General features: G+C 42.6%; 1 protein-coding gene across 2 annotated transcripts in view; it reads right to left on the bottom strand.

Annotated features, from left to right (window-relative positions):
- The window catches only part of LOC144826531 (dual oxidase 1-like), a 1074750-nt gene that overhangs the window by 151333 nt on the left and 897995 nt on the right, over positions 1–25422 (bottom strand). For both annotated transcript variants that reach the window (XM_078684961.1, XM_078684960.1), the window contains 3 exons: positions 17714–17892; positions 4035–4265; positions 1133–1232 (listed from right to left, as the gene is read on the bottom strand). In XM_078684961.1, the coding sequence (XP_078541087.1) occupies positions 1133–1232; positions 4035–4265; positions 17714–17892 (510 nt within the window). The remainder of the gene's footprint in view (positions 1–1132; positions 1233–4034; positions 4266–17713; positions 17893–25422) is intronic.

Consider the following 25422-nt stretch of genomic DNA (forward strand, 5'->3'; position numbering starts at 1 on the left):
GGAAAAGCGGCGGACGGAAAATAGATCACCCAGCCATCCTAATCTGGTGGGGGTCTTTTTCCGGATTATCCGCAATCATAATCGGCCCCTAAATTTGGCAATAGAAAAAAATCGGTACAATAAAAGAGAGATAGTATCAGGAGGAAGATGTCGATGTTTCACAACTCTATAGAGATGAAAGTGGGGAAGATGTTGACTCCCTAATGTTCCCATGGAGGGGATCTCTGTCACACACACCAACAATATGACCGAGAAATAGTTCACTGAAATTCGGCTCTATAGCCATGGTTTTCTCTTCTTTGACCACAGGACTCGAACACAATCTTAGGCAATGAACGGTCTATAGCCATTAGCCTCGATGTCTTATGCATTCTCATATACACAATGACCTGATCTCTTCATTTCATTATCAGGTTTGAAACATGAAGGAGAACAATGATCATACTTTACACCACGGACAGCAAAATCATTCATGGAGGTGTATGGGAAGCACCCATCTTTCAGCTCAGGCACACTGGGAGAATAGACAATCCTAATGAGAGATGGAGTTTCAAGGCTGTGGTTGCCAAATTGTAAGGCTGGTGACAGCTGAAGGACAGCATCATAATCAACAAGGTACTTTGCACTGTCAGCCCCTCTTTCTATTCCTAATAGTTGTGGCTAATGAAAGTGGTGGTGCATTAACAACAACATTGAATAGCAAAATATTCACATAAATTGGCTAATGAACTATTCCAATACCTTTAGTGGTGTGTTAGGTAAGCTTTCACCTCCCTAGACGAGCTGGGACTTACTCTCCCCAAGAATACTTTGAAAAGTGGTGGCAAAATAGTAGCTTTTTGAAGCACAACATCCCAAGTGGGCCAACAATCTCTGATTCCTGGGTCTCTGACTAAACTGCAAATACTAACAAAAACATTTACACAGTGATAGACAATATAATGTGTTATATATACTGATATTTATGCATGGTAATTAGTGCCATTTGATATTGACATTTAAAATACAATATCACTTACAAATCTTAATGTGTCTTAACACAAGAACATCTGTGGTATTTCTCATGATTGTTCCCCACTGATACTGCAACATTGGTTGAAATCTTTAAAATAAGTTGAGAGACATTACTTACCCATCATCAATGAAAACGTTTGGGAAGAGGCAAGCCAGGATGCTACGAGGGCTGATGGAGAACATGTAGATATTAATTGTGTGACCCACCGTGTGCAACACTGTAAAGAAAAGAAAACATCCTTCAGTCATCATTCAGGTTCTTCCCAATGGACACCACACATATTTGGACCGTCATAAAAAACCTGGTTACCAACCACAGTAGCAATAAACTTTACAATGTAGCATTGAATCCTGAACCTTCTATGAATGTTCTTGGTCCAGATTTACGGAGTGTGCTGTGAGTGTTCAGGGCGTTATAAAAGAAAGTTGTCTGCCAAACCAATGGGCAGATTTACAAGACCCGTGCGCCACTTTTGCGTCACATTAAACATGGGAAAAGTTACGGAAAAGTGGCGCAAGGGGCTTGTAAATCTGCCCCCAAGTACTTAGAACTGGTGCTTTGCCAGCGTATTCTGTCACTTTGTCCATTGCCATCACTTGCATCTGGAAAAACCCATTTAATGTACAAGGGCACCTATAGATCCGCCCCCGCTGCCTGTGTTGTGGGGCGCGCCACTGAAAAACATTGATGAGTGAATTACTGTTTTAATATAAACTTCAGCTCTTCTAGAAGTAAGTTTTTTTTCCTTTGCTCATCAACAAAGAGTTTGAAACCAGTACAGTTGTTGCTATCCCATCAAGCCCTAAAGTAACCCTCTTTTGTTCGTAATGAAAAATTATTACATTTACTATGGACTCCAACAGTTCTTTGCATGCACATATTTATTTTAAAACTCTTTCACAGTGCTTGCTATAAACAACCTTCTACTACACAAAGTCGAATCTTAAATTCTCTTTCCATACCTATTGGCATAATGGCGAGCCATAATCTTTCTTCTTATTGATGAGAGGCATATCTTCATTATTGATTTATTTTTCCGGCTTCATCCCTCAAACCGAGGAAGCCAGTTTCACATAGATGCGTACCCGATTCCCAAGGTGCATTGAACATAGATTTTATATATGAAGCGCTATAAAAAAAGTTTCTGGGGGAACATCACTCTCTCCAGAGTAAGTTAAGTCTTAGTATTTTAGATTCCTGTTTTTAGAAAACCATTGAACCCTTAACCAAGCTGTTTTACTTTACACGTCAATCTTTTGCCAATGCCACCCATTTGATCTTTAGAGCTGACCTTTGTACACTTCGAATGTTTTAATCGCGTGACATTTATTCCACACTGAGGGAGGAGGGCAAATGAGTAGTCAATGCCTGCATGTATCACATACCATTCGACAGCAACCCTCTTATTTACATCTAAATGTCACTTATTGCAGTCTCTCCTTCTTCATATACATCTTTATCTCACTGGTTCCATCACACGGTACTGCAATATCTTAATCTTGCACACTCTGGCAGCACTAGCTTTAGATGCTTTTAGGTGTCACTTCTTTCAATAGTTCCGTCTTCTTATGCAATTAGTACTGAAGACCACTCCACAGCTTCTCGTACATATCTGGATTCTAGGGCATCATGTGTCAGTGCTGCACTTATTAGCTTTAAGCCTTGCTTGTTTCAGTGTGCTCCTATGGCACTGCAATGATCCCACATACTGGACCAACTAGAAGCATAGGGTCTAAAGTGCTAACCTATTCTGAGGTTGCAAATGCTGTGAAGTGCAAAAGAAGTGTGTTTACGACTGATAAATAGCTCTTACTACCGTGAAACCCCTAGGAGCCGATTCAGAGTTTGGCAGTACGTTGGCGGGATCACCCACGCCTCCGCACCGCCAAACCAGCATGAGAACCTCCCTCCATATAAAGACATTTTGGTCTTTGGGGTGCGATTCCTTTGGTGTTCCCGCGGCAGTGCTAATAAAATAGGCACAGCAATGGGACTGTCAAAAACAATTCTGGCATGGCATGGACTGAAAAGTTACTGCCGTGCTGGAACTTCTGTGCATGCACACAGGGTGTGAGGCACAACAGGGGACCTCCTTTGCTTCCTCTCCCTGGCAGGGAGGAAACTCGCAATATGCTTGGCAGGACCACGGTGGATCCCGTCAAGCATATGGATGCCTCTCGTCCGCAACGCCACCACTAGGGAACATCGGGTCATCCACTAGGGTCGTAATGTGGTGATCGTAAGACCGCCGCCTCACCACGAGTCTGGCGGTCCGCAGACCGCAATACTCGTAATTTGGCCCTTAATGACTCCAAAATAACTCTTAAAATGGGATTGCAAATGAATGTTTTTCACAATTTGGAAGGTGTATTTTGTAGGTGTCCCTTCCAAATTGCTAATTGGCATGAGATGTATCAATGTTTTGCATCTATAATCCAGTCAGAAAACATTGAAAGAGTACTGACTCCTATGTTGGGGTGTTAATTTATTTGTAAATAAAAATTGTCCCTTTGAGACCCCTTCCTCTTTTACAAATCTATAAAAAGGTTTGTTGCGGCTAATGGGACACTGTCATCTCTTAAAGTTTTCAAAATGTTAATGTTTAAATTTAAATGCATGTTTGTTACCTTTAAGGAAAATGTGCTCCATTTAAAAAAGATTTACTTTATTTACACATGATGGTCTGCTGATTGGAGCAAACCCCCCCTTTAATTATGACCAGTTATAGTGAGCCTACAAATTGCAAACTGCCTAATGAATATTCATTAGGAAGGGCAGTCGGCGACTCACTACAATTCTTTAATTTAAGAACCAACCTATCAATGCAAAGGTCAGTTTGCAAATCAGATTAATTTCACAAAAATTTGGTGCACAATTCGCAACCACTTTCTGCAAATGAAATCATCATACACCAGGCATCTACCTTCATCATACATTCATCAACGACAGCTAGTTTTTACTCTTGCTATTATCTTTGCCAGAGGTGTGACGAGTAATGTGAAACATTGTAGAAATGCACCTGTGAGAACAATGGCTGTCATCGCAATGAGACGATGAAAGTCCACAGCCGCATCAAAGGGGATATAACAGTTGAGGAAGGTCTCGCGCAGAAAAGTGATGAGGTTTCGGCACATGGTGAGCAGGATGTACGAGTACATGAAGGAGATGCTGGCAGCGGAGCCGCGCGAAATAATGATACCCACAAGGGACACCTCTGAAATCCCTGAGTCCTGTGACTCAAAGGCGTAGTCTGGAAGAGAAACAAAAATAAAGATTAGATAAATGATAGGAAAAAAAAACTAGCACATGAATGTATCCATTTCTAAGGTGATACATTTGGGTATCCACTTGGACGTCGATATCGTAATGAAAACCACTAATAAAATGTGTTACAATGTATCTGCTTAGAACTGTGCTAAAAGTCAGGTAATATTTGATTCCTATTTACTTGTACTCACATTTTTAATATAAAACTTGATGGACCAGCCTTATCAAAGAGCAAAGAAATACACGAGGAAGGGGAGCAGAAGTCTGAGAAATTAGCATAATCACACTTTAATGCTTTCATGTCAGAGGCTGGGGAGTGATTTTCTCCCAGCTGGAGCAGAAAACTGTTCCTCAGCTGAAAACATGTGCCCCCCTCGAGTCATGCTTTCAATTCTAGGATCCATCAATAGCGATAGACCTACAGAGAGTAGTGGGAAGGCAGGGCCATAACAACATATTAAAGGGCTAATATTTGAGCACAAAATCTTGTAGGCATTTTTGATCCAGGATAAGATTTTTAAAATCCCTCTTTGCCTTGACTGGTAGCAAATGTGCTGTTTAAAGTGACTTGCTGTCTTTCATGAATTATAGACCCACAGGTGAGCAGATGCACAGCATGGGAAATTAAAAAAACAGCATGACAGTTCTTTAAATAACAGCTTGTGTCAATATACATTTGTGTTATAGTGTTAGTTTTTACCAGTATATGTATTGTTATGTATTATTTGGTAGCTTACATAGCTAAAACATGACAGACATCAACGTATGAGCGTGCGTCTATCAGTTAAATACATCTGGAAATGTACAGTTTTACAACATCAGTTATACGCAAAACACAAAATAATCATGGATAAATACAGAGGGAAATGTTCATAAAATAAATACCACAAAACTAGGAGCCCTATTTATAATGCATTTTAGGTGACATATTTTTTATGTCTAAGCCATTGGTATCACCTTGCAAACGAACTGGGTAATAGTAGAAGCTGTTTTTTAACAATCTTAAAGACAGCAGCAGCTTGAGGCAATACATATAAATAGTTATTGCTAAAAAAAGTTATTATTAAGTTCACAAAAGCATTTGAAATGTTATATGCAAATACTGAAACATGGTTTTATTTTTACCATTTTCATTACTTTAAATTGTTATCTGAGATTGAGGATGGAGAAGTGTCCGTCATATAGTCGAGGACATCAAATCTGTCATCATGAAGGTACTGTGACTACAAAATTTTGAGATAACCACTGGCTCTGCAGTCATACCAGTACATCAAGAGGTACTGGCATCACAGAAGTCCCTTTCAATGTATTACACATTTAGTGTACGGCCTCTGTTGGATTTGGTGGCTGTCCACCTAATGTTTGACTTTTTCATTTTTCAAAAACAAACTCCCAAAGCGAGAGTTTGTTTTCGAAAAACAAAATAAATTATCCCACACACTCGGAGTATTCTAGTAGTATTCCCCAAGGATGTGGGGGTCATTACTGTTTTTTTCTATCCCTCAAAACCTGGTGGTAACGACAGGAAAAAAAGGCATTACACCTTCAGCCAAAAATAAGGCAGATGGTATAATGTCTTTCCTCTGATGGCTCCTCCTTCATCGGCTGTTGGAGGAAGTATTCTGTCGACAGAGTCAATGGTGGCTCCGTCGATGGAATACTTATGGACTGTTCATCTCTAAATGAGGGAGGGGCAGGCCGAAGATTTGGAGGGTAGAGTCCTCTGCTGCTTATCTAACTAAGTACCCTGCCCACTAAGCACTAAGGGGGCAATTAGGATGACGGGTGGATTTTGTCCGCCCGCCATCCTATCGGATAACGGGACTGCCCGCCATAAGGGCGGGGGTCCCGTGGGAGATATTAGGATGCGACCGCCACAGTGGCTGGCACAGCCTGCATTTTTACATTGTGGCGGGCAGTGCTCTCACTCCGCGCGCCACAATGCTAAAAATGCTTGTCGTGTATGTGCATGCACAACGTGGCAGGCACCGCGCGGTGCCTGCCTTTCTGCGCATGCACATGTAGGGGGGTACCTTAGGTACCACTATGTGCCTCCCCCACCCCCCCATCATCCTGGGGGCCTGCAACGGGCCCCCAAACATAAAGACCGCATGCCTTTCTTGCCGCCACGGAAAGGCACCCTCCTGCCCTCATCCTAATATGGTTGGCGGTGTCTCGCAGACACCGCCACCATAGGAAAGCACTTTTTTCCGCCGGTCGACTTTGCGACCGGCGGAAATGCGGCGGACGGACTTTCTGCCTTCCGCGGACCCCCAGCTATCCTAATGTGGCGGGGGGTCATTTTGTTGAGGATGGCGGGAGGATTGCCCCTACTCTAAATCACTATTCATTTGTTCAACTAGTTCATTGGCCTGATTATACATAGAAATATCTTCTCATGATCATTTAAAAGACGTCAAGTTTGTCATTCAATATCAATTGAACACCGCTATCTGTGACTATCTGTGACTATACTATAGTATGCTGAACACAGTCAATAAATGTGGTTGTCAACACACTACCACACCTAGATAGTAGGCACATAAAAATGAACTCTACTACACCAGCAAATATTTACCCTTTTCCTCAAGTACAGGAAATGGTCCCTAATCATCACATTTTCTCCGAGTCTTGAAGGGCTTTTCACTGGTACTGATTAAAAGTCTAACACTGCTCAAATCTTCTGGCACATTCATGACAATTTTTCATTATCTCCTCTAACTGAACATAAGTAATCACACTCTAAAAGGACTATCTCGCCCATTTTTTCTTGTCATATTCTACTCAAATGAACTTCATCTACTAACTCCATGATATGCTTCTTTGACACAGACTCAGGAAGGACACACTAAGACCTTTTTATCAGAATCTCGCTTTGAATGTAACTTGATCACATCACAATGTAAACCATCAAGATGAGGTCATCCATGAATCTCAGGTCAATCAAGCAAGGGCCACCTCACATTGGGTGGGTGTATATCCGGATGTCATTGGAATACACCTTCTTTGTTAAAATACCCCTCACACACCAAAAGGGCCCTTGGTGTCATGCTTCATCATCGGGGTCTTCCCGTCCCGCTGCGGGGCGGGGCAGTGCTGCGACTGGCGGATACGCCGGAGCACCTTCAGGTGGAAGTGCTATGTGTTGGGAGTGAGTGTCAGTGGGGTCAGGAGTGATATAATAGTGAGTTGTTAAAAAATACCTGGCCTAGTGGAAAAAGAAATTTTAATAAACACTGGCTGGTATTGTTAAAAGAAAAGTGAAGCGGAGAGATGGAGCTAGTTAATGGGCTCTCTCTCCTATGTGGGTCAACATGTTTCGAGGCGCAAGGCCTCTTCATCAGGACCTTGGGGAGATCCCCCTGTCACTCACTAGTGTTTTCTCCACAGAGGTAGAAAAAGTGTATATACAAAAAAGTGCAAAAAGACTATGTGTGTAACTACAATTAATAATTACAACACTTTTATGCTACCACACTAATAATGTAGTATGCCTGCAAGATAAGAAAAACTGATTAAAAATTGTGCCGATCCCAGAATGCGCTTGACTCTAGGTCACCTGTAAGGGAAAAGAGACACACACACAGATATACCGGTATGCAGTAAGGGATCAAGCATGAATAGTGAAGGAATTTGAAGCATTTCTTCAGACACACACAGTCACACACACAGAGTAAGTATTACATGAGAGATGTGAATAGCCAGGGGTGGAGGAATTCAAATACATACTTATCAATGGAGGAATCAATGCCTCATGAGCCAGCTTTAGACAGAAGGGTATAGTGGGGTCCCAACTGCAGAGGGGAAGAGAGAGGGGGTACAATGTAATTCTGTCCCATTTGTTGTATCACCAGGTAAGTGTATTGCTGGGATACATAAGTTCGTCCTATTGAGAACGGCTATGCCGTACTTACTGAGCCCCTCGCACTCTTGTGCTTCCTCCTTCGTCTGCTGCTTCCGTGGTTATGAGGGAGGATGGAAGCGGCGAGTTTATATATACTCCAGTAATTGGATAATTGGTCAATTAGCTAGGAAAAGCCCGCCGAATTTGCAAAGGTCCAGAAGGGCAGTGAGGCGGGCGGCCATACTTGAATGGTTGGTAGGTAGGTCCACCCCCCGCTCCTATGTATGCAATTCAGATCTAAGGATCGTTAAATGTAAAGCTCCGGTCCTTACTTTATACTAAAGTTCGTTGCCGCTTCTAACCTGGGGTACTCGGGAAAGGTGAAGACTAGCTCGGCGCCGCGTAGTGCATTGTGCATTGTGCACTGCGCATGCGCCGGATTACTGGCGCCGCGCGCATGCGCGTCGTGGTGACACTGTGGCCCAATACATGCGCATGCGTACAACTTCCCCCATGATAGTGTTCATGGAAGTCACGCGACTCCGTGCATTGGAACTGACTAAAAAACGGGGGCATATTCAGGCATGGATAGAGTAACAATGTTAGGGACAGATTACAGGTTTGTTGGGCTACACCCATACTATGGTAGTTTATAAACATGTACACTGTCAGTTAGTTAAAGGCTAGGGAGAGGCAGAACCATGGAGAGTTTTGGAGTCAAAAGCTAGTTGCTTGTGGTTGTTATTATTTGCAAATGCAATCCAGTATAGGACAGACTGGAAGAGGTAGAACCTAGGGGGGGGGGGTGTTTTAGAAAGCAATATAGCGACAAAAATGTTATCCAGGACACTTTTATGAGGGCTCTGGTGTCAGAGGCTGTATCTCACACAGCAGACCCTAGGTATTCAGTTGGGCCCACGGAATGTCGTCATTCAGGCCTGTGCGGTGTGTCCCCAAACGGTACACCCAGCGTTGTTCTTTCGATAGAAGGTCTCTATCATTGGGTTCACCCATTCGAATCTTCACGGGTCTGCTGGTCATGCCCACGTACTCCTTGTTGCAGGGACATGTGATTAGGTACACCACATTGCGGCTATTGCAACAGCGAGTCTTCACTAATTGCAATAGCCGCAATGTGGTGTACCTTATCACATGTCCCTGCAACAAGGAGTACGTGGGCATGACCAGCAGACCCGTGAAGATTCGAATGGGTGAACATCGCAGCAATGTGCGCTGCAATAGGACTACCACAAAAATGTCAGCACATTTTGCTACTGTTGGACACAGTGTCCACGACCTGAAATGGACAGTCATCGAGGCCTTTCCCAATGATAGAGACCTTCTATCGAAAGAACAACGCTGGGTGTACCGTTTGGGGACACACCGCACAGGCCTGAATGACGACATTCCGTGGGCCCAACTGAATACCTAGGGTCTGCTGTGTGAGATACAGCCGCTGACACCAGAGCCCTCATAAAAGTGTCCTGGATAACATTTTTGTCGCTATATTGCTTTCTAAAACACCCCCCACCCCCTAGGTTCTACCTCTTCCAGTCTGTCCTATACTGGATTGCATTTGCAAATAATAACAACCACAAGCAACTAGCTTTTGACTCCAAAACTCTCCATGGTTCTGCCTCTCCCTAGCCTTTAACTAACTGACAGTGTACATGTTTATAAACTACCAAAGTATGGGTGTAGCCCAACAAACCTGTAATCTGTCCCTAACATTGTTACTCTATCCATGCCTGAATATGCCCCCGTTTTTTAGCCAGTTCCAATGCACGGAGTCGCGTGACTTCCATGAACACTATCATGGGGGAAGTTGTACGCATGCGCATGCATTGGGCCACAGTGTCACCACGACGCGCATGCGCGCGGCGCCAGTAATCCGGCGCATGCGCAGTGCACAATGCACAATGCACTACGCGGCGCCGAGCTAGTCTTCACCTTTCCCGAGTACCCCAGGTTAGAAGCGGCAACGAACTTTAGTATAAAGTAAGGACCGGAGCTTTACATTTAACGATCCTTAGATCTGAATTGCATACATAGGAGCGGGGGGTGGACCTACCTACCAACCATTCAAGTATGGCCGCCCGCCTCACTGCCCTTCTGGACCTTTGCAAATTCGGCGGGCTTTTCCTAGCTAATTGACCAATTATCCAATTACTGGAGTATATAAAAACTCGCCGCTTCCATCCTCCCTCATAACCACGGAAGCAGCAGACGAAGGAGGAAGCACAAGCGTGCGAGGGGCTCAGTAAGTACGGCATAGCCGTTCTCAATAGGACGAACTTATGTATCCCAGCAATACACTTACCTGGTGATACAACAAATGGGACAGAATTACATTGTACCCCCTCTCTCTTCCCCTCTGCAGTTGGGACCCCACTATACCCTTCTGTCTAAAGCTGGCTCATGAGGCATTGATTCCTCCATTGATAAGTATGTATTTGAATTCCTCCACCCCTGGCTATTCACATCTCTCATGTAATACTTACTCTGTGTGTGTGACTGTGTGTGTCTGAAGAAATGCTTCAAATTCCTTCACTATTCATGCTTGATCCCTTACTGCATACCGGTATATCTGTGTGTGTGTTCTCTTTTCAGGTGACCTAGAGTCAAGCGCATTCTGGGATCGGCGCAATTTTTAATCAGTTTTTCTTATCTTGCAGGCATACTACATTATTAGTGTGGTAGCATAAAAGTGTTGTAATTATTAATTGTAGTTACACACATAGTCTTTTTGCACTTTTTTGTATATACACTTTTTCTACCTCTGTGGAGAAAACACTAGTGAGTGACAGGGGGATCTCCCCAAGGTCCTGATGAAGAGGCCTTGCGCCTCGAAACATGTTGACCCACATAGGAGAGAGAGCCCATTAACTAGCTCCATCTCTCCGCTTCACTTTTCTTTTAACAATACCAGCCAGTGTTTATTAAAATTTCTTTTTCCACTAGGCCAGGTATTTTTTAACAACTCACTATTATATCACTCCTGACCCCACTGACACTCACTCCCAACACATAGCACTTCCACCTGAAGGTGCTCCGGCGTATCCGCCAGTCGTAGCACTGCCCCGCCCCGCAGCGGGACGGGAAGACCCCGATGATGAAGCATGACACCAAGGGCCCTTTTGGTGTGTGAGGGGTATTTTAACAAAGAAGGTGTATTCCAATGACATCCGGATATACACCCACCCAATGTGAGGTGGCCCTTGCTTGATTGACCTGAATCCCTATTAAGAGGAGGACGTGCCCACCTCGGTGCCCATTGGCACCACCTCTTCACTCCCCCCTTTTGATTTCTTCATCCATGAATCTCTTCACCTTGTTGACATTTTCAATTCCAGTGTCACATGTAACTATTCTTCCTCAGTTATTGTGACTTTGTGTCATACCATCATAACCTCACTCAAACTATGATTTTTCCATTCATCCTCATAACCTTCAACCAAAAATGGTAGACTACAACTACATTGCACATTCCCTTAGATCAGAGACTGTCTGTAGCAAAGTGGGTTCAACTTATGAGAACCCTGAGAAGTTTTGCCTTTGGGCCTTTGGTTTTTAAAGTCTTAAAGAAGGACACTCCCAAATGGTGTATCACTCGCAGCAATACTCTTTACAACTCGGAAAGGCTACTTCAAGACCCCGACTTATCATATAAGGTCAGCTACCTGTAGGTAACTCAGATGAGGCGTTCACGCACTCTGTGTGAAACACATGTGAACTTGTGTGCAAATACGTAGGCTGAGGGAGAAAAACTGTTTTCTGACGCTACACCATCTGCACACAGATGGCACTGTGGCAGATGGCACCAAACTAAATGTATGTAGCTTGATGAATAACAATGCAAATAGCTTATTATGATTCATTTGTGTACTGAAAAGGAACGCATCGTTCATGGCATGCATCATTTGTGGTGTTTTCAGTTATTGAAAAAGAGAGCAGCGAAAGGCAAGTCAGGCAAGTCCAGTAATTTCCAGTAGAGTTGCTGCCTCATATATGGGTTTCTGGGTGTAGATTTCACATATATGGCCAGAGTTTGTCATAGGTGATTTTTTTCATCCACGTATATGTAATGCATGGTGTGGAAGAGTCTCTTACTAATGGCGTTTGCCCTTTGACTGCCTTGCTGAGTGGAGGTAACGAGTGTCTACGAGATCACAGATCATATGCTTCATTGTCCAACAGGTTGGGGGGATTTCATTCTGCTTCTGCAGTAAGGGTATTTGGGTCTTCAGGCGGTGTTAGCATCACGTCCCTGTTAAATAGGGAAGAGGAAGATCTCAGAATGTTGCAAGAATGCAGATGTCCGTCATCATGTTTAGTAGGATGCTTTTTTGAAGTTTTTGGCGAGAGGAGGAAGATCTCTGTGGGTGAAGTTAAAGACAGAGCACTGATAGGGTTCTGATTTCTAGAGGATTCTCCATCTTGGACCTTTTGCAGCATGCTGTTTAGGGGTGAGAGACTTAGCTCCTCTTTATCAGTGGCCTGGTGAGGGATGAGTTATTTATCAGCACAATACCAAGGGATTGGTATTCAACGGGGCCAATAAATATCTGCAGTCATAGGTCAACCCATTAAAATTGGAATAATAGCCTACACTAATAAATTCCTGCACAGGGAGCATAAACTGAATAGTAGCTTTAAATGAAGAATGAAGGATCAGCTCAACTGTCAACACTTGTCAAGAGCTTTGTAGGTGCACCCTCTCCTGACCTGTATCCTTGGACTGTCTCAAACTCTCCAGGAGTGCTGGTACCATTTTCCTGACTCTGCATCAATCCTAGTGATGTGTGGCCCTATCTATGGACTCTTGTTGTGATTGGACCTGCTCAGGAGCCTTGAAGGATCCAACACTATAGATTTGTGTTTTTGAACTCAGTGATTATGCACACACAAGGCGACAGGAGGAATGCTTGCAATAATGTTAACCACTAGCAATCACTCAGGGCAGCATTCCAACCTATTATTCTTTTGCTAAGCATGCCACTTCAGTTTGGACACAGCCGTATGCAAATCAGTCTTGATCCTGTTCCAACAGGAATAGTCTAGCCCAAAATGCCAAGCCAGGTCCTCCCTGAATAAGAACATAAGTTATGTTATGTTATAAGTTATAAGTTCTTATAAAGGGCATGTCTGCCCCAGCACTGTGGCCTCCCAGCGCTGAGACTGACAGGAGCATGCAGGGAAAGATTTCACCTAGAGGTTAGAGAAAAGCCATGTTTTGATCATTTTTTCAGTAACTGGTTTTGCCCTGATTAGGGCTCTTCCATTGGGTGTAGTTTGGTTCAGTGACACTGTGAGCATGGCACTCATGCTTGGGTATACCACTATTCACATAGTGTGCTAATTCAAACACATAAAAGGTGATGAAGAATGCTTGCCATAAGTCTAACCACTGGTAATTGCTTGGGGTAGGCACAGTGGATGTAACATTATGGCTTGGAATGCTACCTGAGGGATTGACGTTGGTTCAACTGTTTTCAAGCATTCCTCCCATCACCTGTTATGTGATTGATGTAATGCACTAAGTGGCCATGGGTTTGCCAGATGTGGGTCACTTTCTCACTGTGCCATAGGATCCTAGCTATACCTCACAGATAAGGCCTAACAGAGCTGAAACCAGTCTGGGGCTGCTTGTTTCCCCTTCTGGACCAGGCTTCTCCTGGCAGTTTGGTGTGGACTAGTCTCATGAGGAGTAGGGTCAGTACTCATTTGATGTCTGGAGTGTTTCAGTGAGCAAAAAAACATGGCAACCGTGGTCTGTGCAGGTAACAGCGGTGGGGCGGTGGGGCAGTGTAAGGGGGGATTCTGAGGGACAATGCAGAGGGAAAACAATTATTTATTTAATTTTCCCTCTGCATCGTCCCTCGGTATCCCCCTTACACGGCCCCACCGCCCCAATGCTGTTACCTGCAAGGACCACGGCTCAACAATGGGCTGAAATTCAACCTGAGTGATTGCCAGTAGTTAGACTATTAGCAAGCATTCCTTCTGTCACCTTTTGTATGATTTTTGCACAATGTCATCTTGCCAGAGGATGAAGGACAAGATGGCTTGGGAGTGCACAAATGGAGTGTCAATTGTCATTCAGCACCTGTGGGGCACTGCTGTGGAGATGATGCACTTCAGATCAGGAGGTCACCTGTGCTTAGATGACATGCAGAACAGAGGCCTTACAGTGAAGCTTATGCTTGTAGGATGAGGGAGCAATAGTCCCCAAGCTTTTGCTTATGATAAAAAAAATGAAGGGCCTCATTTAGCATGTGGCAGGCAGCTCGCTGGTCTGCCAGGGCAAGACAGGCCATAGCCTACTTGCCCCCTGCAGAGGATTGTGCACCATATTTTTATCTCCAGGCAGCTAGAGATCTCTATGCCTTCAACCAAGCTGCCACTGTGACAGCTCTACTGAAGGAACTGAAAGACGTCTTGCCATGTTTGATGCCACAAAGTGAAATTGTTTCTTGAAAACAAAAAGCAACATCGATGATGCTCAATGCTCTTTCTCACTGTGCATAAGGCCATCGTGCATTTTTTCTACCTGGTTCCCAGCTGGAGAAAAAGAGTGACTGTTACCCAGCACTAAATAGGGACGGGTGAATGACACTTTGAATTAATAGCACAGAGGCGGATGGGCTGCCTGGTCAGAGGTTTACACTGGGAAGATAGGAGAGAATCTGACGGTGAAAAAACAGCGCCTCCCATCACTCAAACCAGAGCAGTGCCACTGTGAGGTTGGCACGCAGAACACCATCAATTTGCAGCTGTGTGCTTCCTCAGCCAAACTCTAAATGAGGGCCTAGGTCCGGCCAATTGTTCTGCATGTGTCTATTGACAGATATTCCATGTGTGCCTTGTTATATTTAGACCTGGCTACTGATTTATAATTGTGGCTCGAGAGGGAGACTTCATTGTAATCACTTTGGATCTGGCTGAATTATGCCGCACTCTAGTTAGAGCCTCGTGCTACTATAAGAGCCTCTGGGCATGCTTTTAATGATAATAAAAATATTTGTTAAAGCTATTTGCCCTTTATTGTATATTGTGAATAGCATGCTGAAGCTTACAAAACACTGCTTTTTGATAAAGAAAAGCATATGTTGAAGCCAGTAGGCCTTTCGGAGGTCATTGCCCTGTAACTTATGAGGATGCCTGCTGGGGAGTAAAGTCTCACACAGAAACTTGCTAATTACTGCAACACACATGATTTAGGAGATTAGTTATCCTCTTTGATAATTTTTTAGTGTAGCTGATTTTCACTGGTAATTCTTGCAAGGCGCCTTAGGAGAGGTTCTGAATTGTTTACCCACTATAAGTTTGCATGTCTTTGTTATTATATGTGTTCTAACTACTTAAATGTGGCACAAATGGAAAGAAGTGAAAATCCGTAAGCCAGAACTTCTATTGACACCACTGCTTTTAATTGGGGAGAGGATGTAGCCTTACGGCTGGAGCAGTCGACCTCGTACCCGGGGAACCGGGTTAGATTCTGGGCAACGAAGCTCAATATCTCCCCGCGCCTAACAAAAAAAAAATTGAACATGTTCATCTGTAACGACAATGGTGTTCATGTGAAGCGCTCTAATACCCGTTGCCTCGGGTCTAGTTCACGCTATATAAACTCTATTAAAAAATGGTTCAAGTTCAAACACTTTGAATATTAGAAACATAAAAAAGAAAAGCGATTTAGGACGTGGAGCGGCAAAGGTTTACTATGTTTGGGAAATTCAAAAAGGATACTAGCTAAATCACTAGTTCGATTACCCAGAAATGTGTTTCTGCAGGATGCAAATCCAAGAAATATGTTTTCAACAAACATTATTTTAAGGGTATTTGTATTATAGTTTATATGCAATGCAGGTGAAAGGGTAGTTGAGATAAAACTATTTGGTGTAGATCATCATTTTATTCATTTCTTGAATGAATAGGAGTTAATTATTATCTTTTGAGCGATTTTGAGATAATGAAATTCATGTTAATAATATTAGCCGGTAATATCATCGCTGTCTCCATGGAAGGGTTAGGGAAAAATATGAACAGAAATATGATCAAAAACAGAACAATCAGACAGACTATATAATTTACTCTTCACTGACCATAATGGGAATTATAGTAGTTATAAAATAGAGATTCTGAGATCCTGACAAAATTTTGTTATCAAGAGATATAAAGGGGTCTGTTTATTTGTGATTGTAAATAATTTGCTTTACGTCACAGTTGCTGTCCTACTGTAAACAAGCAGCGCCTTGAAAGAGCTACTTTTATTCAATATGCTTTAGAATAAAGAAATACTGTCACCATATTAAGGGGCCTATTATGATTGCGGTTTTCCCGCATCCTCCGGGCCGGCGGAAGCCACCGCCGGCCCGGTGGATGCGGGAAAACCGCCGCGGAGCCTCGAAAGACCCACCGCCATATTAGGATGGCTGGTGGGTCTGGCATTCCGTCTGCAGCTTTTCCGCCGCGGTCCCCTTCCGACGGCGTCGGTAAAGCTTTAACATGGCTGGCGGTGTCTATCAGACACCGCCAGTCATATTAGGATGGCGTGAAAGGCATGCTTTTCCGCGGCGGCTTGTCCGCCGTGGAAAAGCATACGGACATTCACTTCGGGGGCCCGTTGCGGGCCCCCTGGGTGAAGGTGGGGTGGGGGGTGCACATGGGGGGTACCTATGGTACCCCCCTGCATTTGCGTGCACGAAGCGGCAGGCACCGTACAGTGCCTGCCGCTTTGTGCATGCAAATGCACAGCATTCATTTTTAACATTGCGGCGGGTGCTGCTTCAAGCAGCACCCACTGCAATGTTAAAAATACAGGATGTGACCGCCAGCGTGGCGGTCACATCCTAATTTGCACGGAGAGACCGCCGCTGCCCCTGCGGATGGTCCCTCCTACGCAGGTCCGTCCGCCATCCTAATGAGCACCTATGTTAGAATTAACCCTGGGCGAAGCACTACGCTACGCTCGCAGAGTTTGCGAAGTTTTTGCAACTTCGCACTACGCGAGCTGCACGTAGCACAGTGCGAACATGCGTAGTGCAGCGTAGCATAGTGCAGTGGTCATTTTTTGCTTGTTCGCGGTCCTGAATGTCATGTTCGCGACCGCGAGCAAGCAAAATGGCATCCCGGCGAGATTCTCAACGCGAGGAGGTCAGGTTTCTCATTGTGAGTGGTTGCGCATGCTCGCGACCGCTCTCAATGAGAAACTACCTGTTCGCGTTGAGAAAGCTGCCGCTCCAGTAATAATCTACTCGAGCAGCAGAAAACTACAGCTCGCACTGTGCAAGATGCCGTTTTCAATGCTTGCACAGTGCCGGATGCTTGTCCGCACTGTGCAATCATTGAAAACGCATCTTGCACAGTGCGAACATGCTACTACGCAGCTCGCGTAGTGCTACGTGAAGTTCGCGTAGTGCGAAGTGCACTTCGCGTAGCTTCGCGTAGCGCTACTTCGCGAACTACGCCCACCCCTGGTTAGAATAAGCAAGAGTTACACTCTACAAGTGGGATTTGTGAGGACTGGAAAGGTCCATCCCCCACCCATGAGATGTATTTCTATAATGGTTTTGTCCAATGCTCACGGTATGCCCGCTCCATGAATAAACCCAGGGACACGCCATAGAAGATGAGCACACAAACAATGTGCCGCCGGTAGTTCTCCACGAAACGCTTGAACTGCTGGATTTTCTGGTGAATCTTGCTCTTTTGGTACTTGTCCTTCCTGGCCTCAGTGTACAGGTGAGCCTCAGAGGACCCAGCCCTGGAAGAGAAGAAGATGCATGAGAGCGATCAGCAGTATACACAATATTGCACAGTGATTATATTGTAGAGTAAACTCTGGCTCAGTAACAGCTGTAATTTAATTATATCATGTGCCTCGATGCTTCTTAGATGTTCAGATAGACAGAGGTGCAGCAGAGACACCTAGTTATTATTCAAAATCTGGCATTGAGGATACACGGAAGTTGTGGCTCCCAATATTTAGTGAAAGCATTATAGTGCTTTTGCTGAACGATTTCAGCACGCTCGCTGCCTGGACACCATCAAACTGCAGACTAACAAATATAAAAAACACAAAGCAACAAGACTTTTCCATCTATGCACCCAGGATCTGGAACAACACCCCGTGTGCATCACAACCACCCTAACACTGCTCTGATTTTGGAAAGAGTTGAAGACACACCTCTTTGAAGGACATTACATAACAATACATTAACGGTCCACAACCCAGCTTCCTCTCCTCATACTCTCTAATGTTATACTAGTCTTTGATCATACACAGTACTCTGCTGCCTTTTGAATAGGTTTGCGACATAGAAATATATATATACATACATACATCACTGTAGAGGCAATTTCTGACATTGATGGAAGCAGGAACGTTAGTATGGTAAAAGGATGACAGGCCTCCTACATACTTAACTCAGGACCCCTGCAGCTTTCCTAAAGGTACTACATTAAAGTTCTGACAGAAATGTAGTTATTTGCAAAATGATTTACTAAAAATACAATTTGAAGAGTTTACTTTTAAAAATGAGATGTGTTAAATGCAAAAGCTGTAGTAGGCTGCCATACTCAAAAACTATAGGTCTGCAACATAGAAATGAAACATGGATTCTTAACTTGACGTAATTGAAGACTCCTTGAATGAATAATAAGACATTAATAGTAAAATGCTTGTTTTTCGCATTGAACAACTATTGTGCAAGATGTTTTTGTTCTCTTTGCTGCAGACACTACAATTTCAGAAGCAACTAATAGACGACTGATAGTATGGTTCCGACCACAAAAGATGCAGTTGACAGGGAGGATTATTGATGGGAAGAAGTCGTGGGAAATAAGAAAGGATGTGCCAAAGCATTTAATGACAAATAGTTAAAAGACAATTGTACTTTGGTGAGAAAATGGGGAGTAAAACTTTTCCCGGGAGTGTGCTGAAATCTTATTGGTCAACATGAAGACGAAAGAATATTAGTGTTGCAACATTTGAAACTATGTGTTTATATTAATGCGTGTTTCTAGACTAGTTTCAGCTTTTGTTTTGTTAGACTGAGAGCAGTAGGTGTTTCCCTTATCCCGGACTCTCTAAGAGGAGACTCTTTACTGAGTCTTTCTTAGACATCTCTTCATGGGAAGTCCTAGCTTATTTCTTGATCTGCTGTTATTTGAGCTGAGAATACTTTCCGGCTTATTACGCTAAAGCTTCATACTTATGCTTGATTCTCTCATCAGAACCCTTCAGGGGTATCTGGACTGGCACCTTTTTATTCCTTCTTCCATTTAACTTAAACTTACTTAGATTAGAGTTTCTTTATGGAATACACATGTTGCATTATTATTGTATCAATGGCCTTATTGATTAACATGTTGATTTACCTCATAAAATATCGATTGACTAATTATATTAACCTTAATTATATTAACCTTTGATGATGACAGTTGACTAAAGATATTTAATAAAATAATGCATAGCTAAACACTCTGTAAATAAAACCATTTAACTACTCACCATAACTCTCTTTATTGACTGAACTAAATGAATTGATAATTGATAAAGATTTATATTGACTTCAGCTCCTTACATCTCTGTAGACATCAAAGATCCATTAACCTCTACATGGGGTTTATGATTGATGAGTAAGTGTTAGTGAAACCATGTAGTCCAGTAAAAGCGAACAGGCTGGCCGGGTATTTAACTTCACCAAATGCTTGGTGGCAATGGTCTGCATTCAATGCACAAAAGATAAGTATAGCATGGCACATGTTATTAACAAACACAAGTTTTAAAGTGGGGGAACAAGAAAACATTAACAAAATATTTGGGGCTATGTTATTCCAGATGAGGTGGTAATCTCTAAAATTTAAAACAAATCAATGAGAACAGCATTCAATAGATAGCTTGCAAAGATCAAACATTCTAGTCTAGTGGCACTGAAGAAATGAATCTATGTGGATGACCTATTATTACTCTTTAGATATAAACATCAGGGTCACTTCCTCGAACATAGCAGCATGGAGGAAACATTCTCAGATTCCAGGTTTTCCTAAAGGATATGATGATATAATAATACAGCTCAATTATACTTACATAACAGTCTATCCTAAACCATCAGTAAAATGACAACCAAGTGGAGGGTAATTTTTAAATTGGTAGCTTTCTCTCACTGTATTGGCACCAATCTGTGAGTTCATACCAAGCACCCTAGTGGTGGAGCCAATGATTAATAATGTCATTGTGTGGTCAATGCAAGAATCTTGCTAACCACCTGATAAATGCACCCCACTAACTTCCCTAACAGATCATGGTGAGCTACAGGGATTTTGATTCTCACTTATTTTTAAGTCCAGATCAAATTGTAGGATTCCCCATCTTGAGGGTTTGTTCTTAAACATGAATAAAGTATAACGCATTTAAAAAGGGAGCAAATTATCCTTAGAAAGCACAGATGCATTTTGGGAATTGCTAAAAGAATTTTAAATATGGTAGAATACTTTATGACTACAAATATATTTTATTCTTATCTGGTCCAGTAGTCATAGCTTTCCATATTCATCCTTTTTTGTCTTACCGTTAAAAAAGATTAGCTTGATATAAAGCAACTACCCACAATAATAGTTTTTATTTTATTTAAAGAAATTAGGTCTCTAGCAGGATGTTTTGCACATTTTCAAATTATAAATTGTGTGAGTGAAATGATGGGATAACTGGTCACAAGATATTAGAAGGACTCATGGCTAACAGTAGGTTTACTAGAGCTTAACATTATGAGCTACTATTGAAATGTCAACATATTTGTTATTATCATACCGTAAAGCAGCAGGTTATGAAACAAAAGAGTAATACATTGCTTTGGGTATTTGGCCCTGAAAGTCCTCCAAGATGCATCACAAATTCAACTGCATATCACCTAGGGAGCAATGACAAATTGATTGTGTCTGCATCGCCAGTTCGGGCAGTGCCCAGCGTGTAAATTAAGATGCAGGATAGTAGCCAAAGTACTATCTCAGCACATACAACTGAGAATCAGTTTGAGTTCTACAAGTCTTCAATAATCCTAAGCCTTATCTCAGACATGCTAAAAAACTCCCCAAAAGTATGATTAGCCATGATTTGCTGTAGCATTATGATCTTTAGATACTATTAGCAAGTGAGGATCCACCTGATTATCCTTTTACCATTAGTAGGATCTTTGGCAGAACCCTCTTGTGTCATCTTAAATAGTGGGTGAAAGCGCCTGACTGGTAACCACCATTCATGACGACTTTCAGTGAGAAATGAGTATAAACAGTCACGGTTTTGCAGTCACCCATATTGACTGAAAATCAATGGGCAAAGGTTGTCAGTAATATTTGTAGTTTTGGATTTTGAAGAAGATTTTAAATGGAATAATGGTAATGGAACATATGTCTACGTCACTTGATACTACTACTATTACCCTCAAAGATAGCAGATATTGTGTATCTTGGAAGACTTTGGCGATGACAAAATATGTCTAAAAGTAACACACAGACAAGTTCCGATCATACAATACCAATTGCCTACTAATTGCTTGTTAGACTTGTCAGCTGTAGGGTGGCCTTCCCCCAAACATTTTGCCTTACTCCTCCATGTTTGCAATCTTGTTTTTGTTGGCCCTATTACTCTATGCACTTTGCCATAGTCCTAAAATATGTGTGCTCTCTCCTTTAAAGATTATAAAAGTGGCTTACACCTAACTGTCACCTTCAATTTAGTTGAAAGCCTCTGGTATAATGGTACAACACATACCCAGGGCCTGTAAATGCTACTAGTGGACCTGCAGCACTAATTATGCCACCCCGTTAAGTACTGTTTTCAACATGTCTCCGGCCTACTATTGCAGTCTGTGTGTGCAATTTAGAAAATTTAGATTTTGACCGGGCAAGCCAAGCCTAGACCTTCCTTTTAATATATACGAGTCACTCTTTGGGTAGGCCCCAAATAGCCCACAAGGTGCAGTGTATTTTAAAAGTTGGGCATGTACTTTTAATTTTTTCATTTTGTGGTAGTGACAAACAGCTACATTTATTTTTCACTACTGCAAGGCCTACTACTCCAATTGAATAATATTGGATTACCTTATTACATTTATTAAATGGTACCTATAACTTGGTATCAGACAGGAATGTCAAGTTTGGTGTCCAAACAATTGTATTTTAAATTCCTCTTTTATGGTAATGTCAGATTTTAAGTCACAATTCTGAAAATGCTACTTCCAGAAAGTAATGTAAATGTAAATGTAGTATACTTGTAAAGCGCACAGCTGCCCCAGCAAAGGGGCGTCCCGGCGCTGTATAACTCTGGGGAACCCGTCCTGGCTTTCCCTGTGGGATGGTCCCTTGCTGGGAGTCCCCAAGGTGGAGCCAGGCATCCCCGGAATTGGTGCGGCCGTTGTGGAGATTAGGCAAGCTAATGCCCAGAGTTGCCGAGTGGAACCCCTGATTAGAGTAAGCACCGAAGCGAGAATTTTCGAGTCCGCTGACCAAGGTCCACGACCCTGCCGCGTCGGGAATTGAACCCTGGTCCCGGGCTGACTTCTGCTCTCAGGCCTGCTGCCTCTAACCAGTGAGCCACATTATTCCACAAAGTCTGAACTATTTGGTGCCTGCAGCCTGTAAACTGGGTCACATGACTGTGGCTGGCCATTGGTCTTTGTGTATTTCTCCCAGACAGGGAGACAAAGGAGGAACACTTGTTGTGGGATGGGACATCACTGACTTGAGAGGAGGCAGAGCTGATATCTACCACACAAAGACTCTGCTTGAGCACACTCACAAAGTGTTTGATACTAGTATTTTGTGTCTCCAGACAAGCTGAGGCCAGGGCAGGGAAGCAGGAAATTCCAAACACCTCTGGGGGTTGAAAGCTCCAGAACGTTCTCCTACTTAAAAGCTGGCACCAAGTAGATGCTACAGAAGAAAAAGTGTTGTGCTGCTTTGCTGCCAGAAGAACTGCTACACTGCTGCAATGCTGCTCTGTTGCCTTGCTGCATGCTGCCTACTGGGAAGTAACACTGGATCCTTTGTGTGGTATTAGTAGAGATCCCCTTAAAAAAAGGAGAAATCTTGACGTTTTGTGCACTTTGTGACTGTTTGCACCGAGGTCCTGCTGCCCGCAATCACAAAGCTCCGGTAAACCTGAGTCTTCAGGCCAAAATGACCACCAGTGAAGCCCAGCAATGCGTGATCTGTAATACGCACTATAGAAACAACAGCCTCCTGTGACCACCAAAGCGAATATCCATGAACGAGGTGTCAACAATGCCCAACATGATTTCCCCACTACAGCGACAACCTTCCGCGACACTCTCCCTGATCCTCATGGCCCCCTTCACCGTGAACAGTACTCTACATGCTGGCCTTTTGAAGGTTACTCTTTCAGTGGGACTAACCTGGTTTCTGTTTCCAGCCGGAGCTCCATCGTGACTTGCCTGAACTTGTGACTTTGACCTGGTCTTTGACGACCAGATAGCCACGAGTGGAGCTTTGTGCTTTTAGGCACTATACTTATCTGAAATCTTTGAAATTGCATAACTCAGATTCTACTCATTGGATTTTTGTCCCCGTAGACTCAAATAATGTTTGAACTGCTGCATAAATACTTTGCACGTTGCCTCTAAGTTAAGCCTGACTGCTTTTACCAGAGGGTTGAGCACAGGTTAATTTGGGGTTTGCTCGTGTTTCACCCTGACAAGAGTTGTGGGGTTTCACCCCCTGGCCAACCAGTAATCCAAAGTCCTAGAATGCTATACCAATAAATGGATAGACCTAAAGGACCATATTCTTATCAAATACTCACATAACCTCTCAATTAATGTTTTTCAAATGCACACTAACATAAGAGGGTGGTGAACACACAATTATCGATTCAAAAATATCTTCTGACATGAATATTCTGTCAAAAATATTGTCTCTACAGAAATAATCTTGAACGGAATATTAAAGGTAATGACATCATTTGTTATGTTTATTATATTGGTTTTAAGAATATTTTTGTATTTAATATTGTTTACTTTAATATAGTTGTTATAAATATTGTTAAATTTTTTCTATATTAGCTTGTGTATTAATAGTAAGTGTTAACTTTATTAACATAATGTTTCAAGTTGTTTTTTACAGTACTTCTTAAATGTTAAGTGTGTAATTAATTTGTTTTCAATGTAATTAGACATTTCTAATGTACTAAGGGGCTGTTGGGTTTATAGGAAAATGGAGTGGAAAGTTACTTACATTATGTTATTGTTTTTGAATTTTCATTTTTTACTGCACATTTTATAGTTAATTGGGTATTAATTATAAACATTGTTGCATTGTGTGTTATTTTATTTATTTAAGTTTACTTTCTGTTTTTTAGTGTATTTTTCTACTCTTTTTTATTAGTAACATATGTTTGTAGTGGGTTGTTGTGTTTGTTTGGGAATAGACTGGGAAGTTAAAATATTTATAAATTACAGGTTTTTAATATTAATTACATTTGTAATGCAAATTAAATATTTGTTTATTAAATATTTCAATTCCAATTTTATTTTGTGTTTGATATTATGCCACTTAGGCAAAATAAACTTTAAACCTCTGTGTTAGACCTGTCAATCCTTTTGCCTCAACTCCCCTATGTGTTTTGCAGCACTTATTTTGGACCTCAGGTCTCTGTGTACTCTGCTACTGCTAACCAGTGCTAAAGTGTTAATTCTCACTACCCTAACACATGGTTACATTGGCTTATACTCAATTGGCATATCCAATTTACTTATAAATCCCTTGTAGAGTGGTTCACCATATACCCAAGGCTTGTAAATGTAAGGGCCGATTACAATATCAGTCGGTTAGCTACCACTTGTCAGAGGCTTAACCACCGAAATGGTAGGTCTACAGTCCGACCGCCCAATTATAATGTAGGCAGTCAGAGCGTTTCTGCCATCGGGATTATGATGTTGGTTTTCAACAGGATTTTCATGTCAGGCTTTCTGACATGAAAAACCTGTTGAAAAGAGACTTTGGGGGCCCCTTACCATCCATCAGTGGCTTCCAGTTGGTGTACGTGGGGAACCTATGGTGCCACCCTGTTAATCCCTGCACCATGTGGCAGGTACCATGAGGTGCTGTGCAGGGATTAACAGAACCTTCCATTTCTCAATGGGCGCTTGTGCTGCAGTCGATTTCCGATTGCAGCACAGGCTCCCTTCAAGAAATAGGAGTTTACAACCACACCGTGTGTGGTCACTTGTAATTGCGGTGGTGGGACTGCCGACCGGCGATCAGTCGGCCTGCGACC

This window comes from Lissotriton helveticus, chromosome 3_2 (genome assembly GCF_964261635.1).
Source record: "Lissotriton helveticus chromosome 3_2, aLisHel1.1, whole genome shotgun sequence".
In the NCBI taxonomy this organism is placed as follows: Eukaryota; Metazoa; Chordata; class Amphibia; order Caudata; family Salamandridae; genus Lissotriton; species Lissotriton helveticus.